Here is an 8,893-nt window from a genome sequence, read left to right on the forward strand (position 1 = left end):
GAACCTGGGACCCTTCAGTCCGCAGGCTGACGCTCTATCCACTGAGCCACACCGGTTAGGGCTCTGCCACGTATTTTATAGATGTTTTTTAATCCCCTCTGTACCCACATAAGGTCCCTATCATCCCCAAACTGTACAGGAGGACACTAAGATTCAGAGGGTTCAGTGCTCCTGGGACTTGAGGTCCAAGTAACCTTATTTCTCTAACCCTTCCCTTAAGCTATAGGCTCAGGCTCTATAGTCCCCAGGCTGGGGGAGGGGCTGTGAGTGTCACCCAGGCTCCTAATGCCTGTGTTCTGGGACACCGGCCAGTTCAGAACGGGCAGAACAGAAGTGGAGGCGCCCCTCACACTTGGCTGGCAGCCCTGATTCTGGGGTGGGATCTGTTCTCCCAGCGTTTCTGTAGGACCCTTGGAGTCCTCCAGTTCACCCGCCAGCGAGTTGCTGGGAGACCCTGTAAGCGTTACTGATAGGGAAGCTTTCGGATGGTGAGGAGATGAAGATGGTAGCCTCAGGAGAAAATGGAGGCAGAGGAGGGGGCACATGGAGCAGAGAGGAAAAGGGAAAAACGGGCAGTGGCAATGGGGCTGTGTTCTGTGCCTCACACGCAGGGCTTCAGGCCTGGGCCTGTCCTGCAGAACCGGCTCCTCACCCCAAATCTTCATGGAAACTGCCTGCGGGGGGATGCTTTGCATTTCAGTCTTTCATCCTCGGGTTGCCCTGACAGCTCTGCCCTGACGGACAGCCCTTTGCACCACTCCTAGGCCTCAGGACACTGGGAGAGGCGTCGGTACATTTGTCTTGGGATTTTGTGGGATTTTGACTGCTGTTTGAGCCCCGTCTCTGCTACTTGCTTATTGAGCCTTGGGCGTGCCTCCTTGCTTCTTTGAGACCATTTCCCCGTCTCTGACATGGGTACACCAGCATTCCACACACGCTGTTTAAGTGAAGTTGTGGTTATGAACACACTTTCTCTCTTGGGCCTCCTCAAAGGTGAAGCCATGGCTGGAGAAGAGAAATGAGATGCTATATCACTAGGAGAACCAATGGTCGGTTAGAATGGGAGGGAGCAGGGGCTAAACCTTTATGGTGGAGGCGGGAGCACAGGCCATTCCAGGCTCTCGTTCAGGTGAGGGCCCAGGTCACGAGGAAGCGCCTGGCAGGCAGGTCCGGGGGGCGGGAGTTTGTGAGCCTCTGCACAGTGTCACTGTCTTTCCTCCGTCCTCCCCCCGTCCTGTAGGACGCGCTGAAGTTTTGGCTGCAGGCTGGTGTGGATGGGTTCCAGGTTCGGGACGTGGAGAACCTGAAGGTGAGCTTCCTTTACATGGGCGGTGCGGCCTCGCTCGGTGAGAGCAGTGCGACTCCAGGGCCGGGTAGTAGCTGCCTCTGCTTTTTGCCTTCTAGAACGCGCCTTCATTGTTGGCCGAGTGGCAGAACATCACCAAGAGCTTCGGTGAAGACAGGTGAGCGCCAGGCCCCTTGTCCCTAACTTAGCTCCGCCGGGGGTCCCCTCAGTGGGGCGCTAGGCCCTGGGAAGGGGGAGTTCCTAGTTCACATGCCTTCCTCTCTTCCTCTCTCGTCCTGTACCGCCCTTGACCTCAGCTTTGCTCTCCGCAGGCTCTTGATGGCAGGAACCAAGTCCTCCAGCCTCCAGGAGATCGTGAGCCTGCTCGAATCGAACAACGACCTGTTGTTGACAAGCTCGTACCTGTCGGCCTCCCCTTTCACTGGGGAGCACGTTGAACTCCTGGTCACCCAGTTCTTAAACGCCACCCGCTCGCATTTGACAAATGACAGTCGCTGGTGCAGCTGGGGTCTGTCTCAGAAGGGCCCCCTGACTTCCTTCGTGCCGGCTCAGCTCCTCCGACTCTACCAGCTGCTGCTCTTCACCCTGCCGGGGACCCCGGTTTTCAGCTATGGGGACGAGATCGGCCTGAAGGCAGCTGCCCTTCCCGGACAGGTATTTTCGTGGCGCAGTCGGGGAGCTGTGTTTATCCGCCAAGGTAGTCTGTGGATGCCACAGACAGGCGTGACTCTTGGGGTGGGGGGAGTTGCTGCGTTTGTTTCCTAGTCAGTCACCTGGTGGGTAGCTGTGTGGCCGCGGCCAGCGGCTTCACGTCTCCACGTCCCGGTCATCTGCTCTGTGCGGCTGCCTCTCTCGTAGGGCGGTTTGGATAAAGTGACAGCCACTTTATTTTATTTATTTATTTATTTAAAATATATTTTATTGATTTTTACAGAGAGAACGGGAGAGGGGTAGAGAGTTAGAAACATCGATGAGAGAGAAACATCGATCAGCTGCCTCCTGCACACTCCCCACTGGGGATGTGGCCGCAACCAAGGTACATGCCCTTGACCGGAATCAAACCCGGGACCCTTGAGTCCGCAGGCCGACGCTCTATCCACTGAGCCAAACTGGTCAGGGCAAGTGACGGCTACTTTAAAATGCAATGTCGTACCTGGTAAGTGTCCACTCACTCACTCACTCACTCATTCATTCATTGGACAGTGGGTGCTCTGCTGGGCTCTCCTAGTTTAGTGGGGGAGCCAGGTGAGTGAGAGAAGAGCCTGGAGTGAATGTGGGGAAAGGGGTAAGACCAGGAAGGCACTTGCTGAGCTCTAGCCACAGGCGTGGAGGTTGGCACCTGAGCTGGTACTTATAGAGCCGGTCATTCACTTATTCCCGAATCTCACGGCGTGACTCCCGCGCGTGCCTGGAGGAGAGAGCAGTGCACAGAGGGCTGGAGTGCTGTGGGTGCTCCGCAGAAGGAAGCCTGCTGTGTCTTCTGAGTGGCCACAGGGAACCCTGTGAGACAGCTGAGCAGAGGCTGGGGGCAGGGAGGAAGCTGGCTCGTGGCTGTCTGGGAGCAGCGCCCTCTGGCCGAGGGGCAGTGCAAGGACCTGAGGTGGGAGCCGGCCTTGCTGCTCCCAGGGGAAGTTAGATGTGAGGGCGGGAGGCCTGCTGGGAGTGGGGGGCAGGAGGCAGAGTCAGGGGAGTGGGCCAGCCTTTCCCAAGTCCTGTTTTCCCTGCCTTCCAGCCCCAGCAAGCCCCGGTCATGCTGTGGGATGAGTCCAGCTCCCTCAACACCTTGGGACCCGTGAGCTCCAACATGACTGTGAAGGTACGGGTTTTCGGGGGGCAGGGCCTGAGCAGCGGACGGGCCGGTGGCTAGTAGGAGTGTGCAGCCAGGGGAGCTCTTCATCCCTTCCTGCTATGTCTCCATCGCTTGTAGGGCCAGAGCGAAGACCCTGGCTCCCTCCTCGCTCTGTTCCGGCGGCTGAGTGACCACCGCGGCAAGGAGCGCTCCCTGCTGCACGGAGACTTCCACGTGCTCTCCTCGGGGCCCAGCCTCTTCTCCTACGTCCGCAAGTGGGACCAGAACGAGCGGTTCCTGGTAGTGCTCAACTTCGGGGACGTGGGCCAACCTGCCCAGTTGGTGGCCCCCGGCCTGCCCGCCAGGGCCGATCTGCTGCTCAGCACCCAGCCGGGCCGGGAGGAGGGCGCCTCTCTTGAGCTGGAGCACCTGAAATTGGAGCCCCACGAGGGGCTGCTGCTCCGCTTCCCCTACGTGGCCTGATCTGTGGGCCTGCCGGGACCCACCGTCCTGCCCCTCCCCTCCCTCCCCTCCCTTCCCCTCCCCAGGACCTTGGGGTTCTGGTTTCTCTCCCTTTTTTTTTTACTGTCACAGATGAACCCCCAATAGGGTGTTTTCTGGCTTCAAATAAAAGTCACCCCTGCCTAGCGAGGTCTTGTCTTCCCTCCACCTTCTGTCATGATCAGGGTCTGAGAGTTTCATCCATCTGCCAGCCCAGACAGGAAGGGCCTGCCAGTCGGAGCAGGGAGGTGTCCCCAGCTGGGCGTGCTCTCCTGGAGGTCTCGGTCTGGCTCTCCCTCAGCAACGGTTCTCCAGCTCCGTGTGGTCAGTTTTCCTGTCTCTGCAGACTTAACCTCTCAGAGGATGGAGTGGGGTGGGGCGGCCTGTTGCCCGAGAGGTCCTTCCAAAGGGTCCAAGAGGCCATTCACTCAGTGGGACGTGATTGCACACTCAGCACGTGCCAGGAAGTGTTCTGGGTCCTGGAGTACAGGAGGGAGCAAAGTTCAAAAATCCCCATCCCTTGGGGCTTACGTCCTGGCGAGGCAGATTAAACGGCCCTGGCTAGTGTGCTCAGTGGATAGAGCACTGGCCCCTGGACTGAAGGGTCCCAGTTTCGATTCTGGTCAAGGGCACATGCCCAGGTTGTGGACTTGATCCCCAGTAGGGGGCGTTCAGGAGGCAGCTGATCAGTGATTCTCATCATTAATGTTTCTGTCTCTCCCTCTCCCTTCCTCTGTGAAATCCATAAAAATATATTTTTAAAAAGTAAGCTGAATAAACTTTAGGGTATGGTGATAGTTGTCAAAGAGGAAAAAGTAAGCAGGAGGAGAGGTGGGTGTTTGGGGTGGGGGCGAGGGAGGCCTCACCAAGGACGTGACATTTGAATAAAGGGCCTGAAATGACTAGGCAGGTATATGGGCAGCAGCTTGCCAGGGGCCTGGGGTGGGAGCGTGCCTGGCACTGAGGAACGAGGAGGAGGGAAGAGGCAAGGGGTGAGGTCGAGTTGGCAAGGGGTGGTCACAGCAGCTGCAGAGTTGGGCAACCTGCACGGTGAGGGCACGCTCCCCCAGGCTGCTCTCCCCGCAGACACCAGCTGCCGGCTCCTGACCTTCAGTGGCTCATTGCGGGAATGACGCACAGAACCCCGCAAGCTCTGAGATGGGCTTTATAGCGAGAGGATGCGTGTTTGAACTGGCCCCAGGGCGGGGTGCGCAGTGCCCAGGGCGGAATCCGAACATGAAGCTCCCAGGGAATCCTGGACCCCAGACCCGGCATACCGCGCTGGCCAAGCAGGGGCGCCCCCCAGCCTTTGGCCTCGGAGTGTTCTTGGGGCTTAATCACATCCTGCTCGCGCCCACGGCTGACCTTTAACACCCAGCCCCTCCCAGAGACCAGGCTAAAACCTTTAGTCCTCCGGAGACAGCGTGTCCCAAGCCTCATCATAAATCACAGTGCCGGGCAGGTCTGAAGTCCCGGGTCAGGACATTCCGGGGCCTGGAGATCACCGCCCAGCAGCTGGGGGCAAAGGCTGACTTCCAGGCCGGATGAGGTTTTTTTTTTTTTTTAATGTGTTTTTATTGATTTGAGAGAGAGGAAGGGAGTGGGAGGAAGAGAAACATGGATGAGAGAGAACATCGATCGGTTGCCTCCTGCATGCCCGCCGCCCCCCGACTTGGGATTGAATGTGCACCCTGGGCATGTGCCCTGACCGGGACGGAACCATGACCTCCTGGGCTGCCGGATGAGTCCCTCACCACACAGTCTGAGGGGACAGGACGGCAGTGGCGGGGTGCTGAGCCGTGGCGCAGGCTGGCGGGTTTTAGCTGGCGCCCTGGCTGTTCATTCTTCAGGGCGGCCGATTGGGGTGGTGGTTGCTTACGCTCAGAAGACGGACCAGGGTGGTAGCAGGGGGGCTGGTCACAAGTGTTTGGGTCCCGCATTTGTTTTGCTGTTGGAGCCTCTGGGACCATCATGAGGATTCCTCCGTCATGGTGGGCGGAGTCTGGCCCTCCTCACCTTACGGAAAAAGAGGGCTGGGCGGGCCCCTGACGGTGTCCGGTAGAGGGAACAATCAAGCTCGGGCCCAGTCCTGTTTGCTCACCGGCTGCCCGCTCTGCATCTGTGCCTGAGGGCCGCCTGCGGGAAGGGGTGGGATGCCAGCATGTGCTCTGCGGGTCCAGCACAATTCCAGGGAATACACGCCCAGCCCGCCAGCCAGCTGGCCCAGCTCCCTCGCCTTGGCCCTAGGACTTCCCTTCTCCTCCCCCTGCTGGCTTTTGTCTAATCCAGGCCTCTCTCCCAGAGGCTCCCCACCTCTTCCCTCTCAGCTCCTTCCCCAGCGCCCCAGGTCTCCCCCACTCCCCGTTTGTTTTCTCCTCCGGGCCTCCTGGTCCCGCTGAACCACAGTTTGTAACGTGGGGTCGCTAGGTGTGGAGTCTCCTCGTGACTGCGTGCTTTGCAATTCACCGTGGACTTGGCTGTTGTTAATCCTCACCGAGGCTGTTCTCCCACTGATTCTTAGAGTGGAAGGGAGGGGGAGACACAGAGAGAAACTTCCATGTGAGAGGGCCACATTGCTTGGTTGCCTCCCGCAATCGCCCCAGCCAGGGCCGGGGATTGAGCCGGCAACCCAGGTGCGTGGCCTGGACCAGAATTGGACCCGGGACCCTTCAGTTTCTGGGCTGATGCTCCATCCACTGAGCCAAACGGAAAAGAAGTGGTAAAATATACATCACAAAACAGCATTCTAACCATTTTACTGTGCCGTTCAGTGGCATTAAGTACATGACATTGTGCAACCACCCCCACCACCACCTCTAGCGCATCGTGATGTCAAGCGGAGACCGTCAGTGGATAGAGGTGGGCTGTGGACTGAAGGGTCCCGGGTTTGATTCCAGTCAAGGGCACATGCCTGGGTGGCAGGCTCGATGCCCAGTAGGGGACGTGCAGGAGGCAGCCGAGCAATGATTCTCTCTCATCATTGATGCTTCTATCTTTCCTTCTCCCCTCCTCTCTGAAATCAATAAAAAAAAATAAAAAAAAATATATATTTTTTTTAAAAAAAGGAAAAGCTGTTGCATGAGCTGCCTGCCCCTCACTTCCCTTCTACAGAGGAAGCAAGGAAGACAGCAGCGGTCACAGAGCTGTCTCATGAGCCCCCCAGCTGCCCTGTGAAAGGGGAATTCTCACCGTGGGGTCGTGAGGGAGTGGCCAGGACGCCTGTCCCAGGGCAGCCTGAGCCGAGAGCAGGGCCCCCTGACGCGGGTGGGGGCAGCGGCAGGGCTCCTACCGAAAGGCCCCTCTGCTGGCCTTCATTCACTCAGCATTTTTGAGTTACTGCTCTGATCCTGGTACCTACTGCCCTCAACTCTCTTCCTTCCAGTGAGCAAGCCCCTCCCTCCCCTGGTTCCCAGCCCCCAGGGGACCAGGCGCTTGGAATTCTAAGCACTGAAGGCTGCCTGGGGGGAGGTGGGGGGGGGGGCTTAAGGATGCTTCTCGATGAGGTGATCAGTGTAAGGAGACTTCCCCTCCAAGTCCTCGAGGACGAGGCTGGGGGCCCAGAGCGGGAAAGGCCCCCCTGACGCCCAGGCCCCAGCCCCCTGTCCAGCTCCCCCGGGCCCTGGCCAACACCTGCCTGTGGCTGGGAAGGGACTGGCATTCTGCAGTCAGAGTGCCGCAGTGTGGGGACAAAGGGGAGGAATTGCTGGCCCTACCCCCCCGCCCCGCCCCACCCCGTTCTGGGCTGTCGATCGGGAGTGGTAGCAGGTGTGCCAGTACTTGCAGCCCTGAGATCAAGACTGTGAGGCAGCCCTACCCGGTGAGGTTCAGTGGATAGAGCATCGACCTATGGACCGAAGGGTCCCGGGTTCGATTCAGGTCAAGGGCACATACCAGGTTGCGGTCCCTCCCCCGCCAAGAGGGTGTGCTGGAGGCAGCCGATCAATGATTCTCTCTTATCGTTGATGTTTCTATCTCTCTCCCCGTCTCCTTTCCTCTCTGAAATCAATTAAAAAAAAAAAAAAGACTTTGAGGCCGCTGGGAGCCAGGCCCTGGGGGACAGAGAGGAAGTGTTTAACCGGGGAGATGGGATGGTTGTGGCCTCCCTGGAGTGGAGAGAGAGGCGCCAGGAGGCATTTCTGCTGTGGAGGGGACGTTATGTACAGCCACCGAGTTGAGACACAGTGAGTGTGAGGGACCAGAGGGCACAGTTTTGGACAATCTGGGGGAGTGGCACGAGCGAAACAGGCTGCAGGCTGCAGTGGGGTGGGGGGCAAAGCTACGCCCCCGTTAGCCCCACTGGCTCGCGTGTGGTTCTCCACCTGGTTATTCAGACTCGCATGGAGCGGTCTCTCCCATCCGCCCTGGCCGGTGTGGCTCAGCTGCTTGGAGCATCGTCTCTTGCACCAAAAAGGTGGGGGGTTTGATTCACGGTCAGGGCACATTCCTGGATTTTGGGTTCAGTCCCCAGTCCGGGTGCGTACAGGAGGCAACAGATCCATGTTTCTCCCTTGCATCGATACCTCTCTCTCTCTCTCTCTGAGGGAGCCAAGCTGTCCCAGCTAGCCGTCAGCCTAGGCGACCAGGAGATCATCCGTGGAGAACTAGATTTTTCTGATTTCAGGGGTGGGTGGTCCTTGTACACGTTTCTAGATCGTATCAGTTGGAGTTCTTGGTTTTCTTAAGCAGCAGAAGAATTCATGGAAAGGTCACCGGGAACTGCCAGGAGGAGCAGGATCAGATTTGCAAAAGGGCCCGGAAGCCAGCATCAAGCAGCAGGAAGTACGATTGTCTCCTAACTGGAACGGCCAGGCCCGGGAGGCTGCCCCGGGGGGTGGGGGTGGGGGGACGCGCTGCCATGCCTGTGTGTGTTTGGGCACAAAGCCTTTGGTTTAAGAACCCATTGTGGCCCTCGAGTCAAAAAGTTTGCCCACCCCTGCTCTACCCACTGAGCCAAACCAGCGAGGGCTGTTGATTTTTAGAGAGAGGAAGGCAGAGGGAGAGAAAGGAGAGAGAAACATCAATAGGTTGCCTCTTGCACACCCCCCTCCTGGGGATCCAGCCTGCAAGGCAGGCATGTGTGGGGGCTTGGGAGTGGAACCAGCAACCGCTTGGTGCATGGGTCTATGTGCTCAACCACTGAGCCACACCGGCTGGCCTACTTTCGATTTTTTAAAATATATTTTATTGATTTCATAGGGGAAGGGAGAGAGAGAAACATCAATGATGAGAATCATTGATCAGCTGCCTCCTGCACGCCCCCTACTGGGGATCCAGCCCGGAACCCTGGGCATGTGCCC

The 8,893-nt window shown here is 58.2% G+C and overlaps 1 protein-coding gene across 1 annotated transcript in view; it reads left to right on the forward strand.

The window, feature by feature from the left end:
• The window catches only part of SLC3A2 (solute carrier family 3 (amino acid transporter heavy chain), member 2), a 6,842-nt gene extending 3,099 nt beyond the window's left edge, over nt 1-3,743 (forward strand). Inside the window, exons 4-8 of the mRNA XM_015569819.1 lie at nt 1,241-1,309; nt 1,405-1,463; nt 1,618-1,960; nt 3,039-3,122; nt 3,234-3,743. Coding sequence (XP_015425305.1) covers nt 1,241-1,309; nt 1,405-1,463; nt 1,618-1,960; nt 3,039-3,122; nt 3,234-3,578 — 900 coding nt within the window. The 3' untranslated portion in view covers nt 3,579-3,743. The remainder of the gene's footprint in view (nt 1-1,240; nt 1,310-1,404; nt 1,464-1,617; nt 1,961-3,038; nt 3,123-3,233) is intronic.
• Nucleotides 3,744-8,893: the final 5,150 nt, after the last annotated feature.

The sequence above is a fragment of the Myotis davidii genome, unplaced genomic scaffold (assembly GCF_000327345.1).
Source record: "Myotis davidii unplaced genomic scaffold, ASM32734v1 scaffold826, whole genome shotgun sequence".
NCBI classification, from domain to species: domain Eukaryota; kingdom Metazoa; phylum Chordata; class Mammalia; order Chiroptera; family Vespertilionidae; genus Myotis; species Myotis davidii.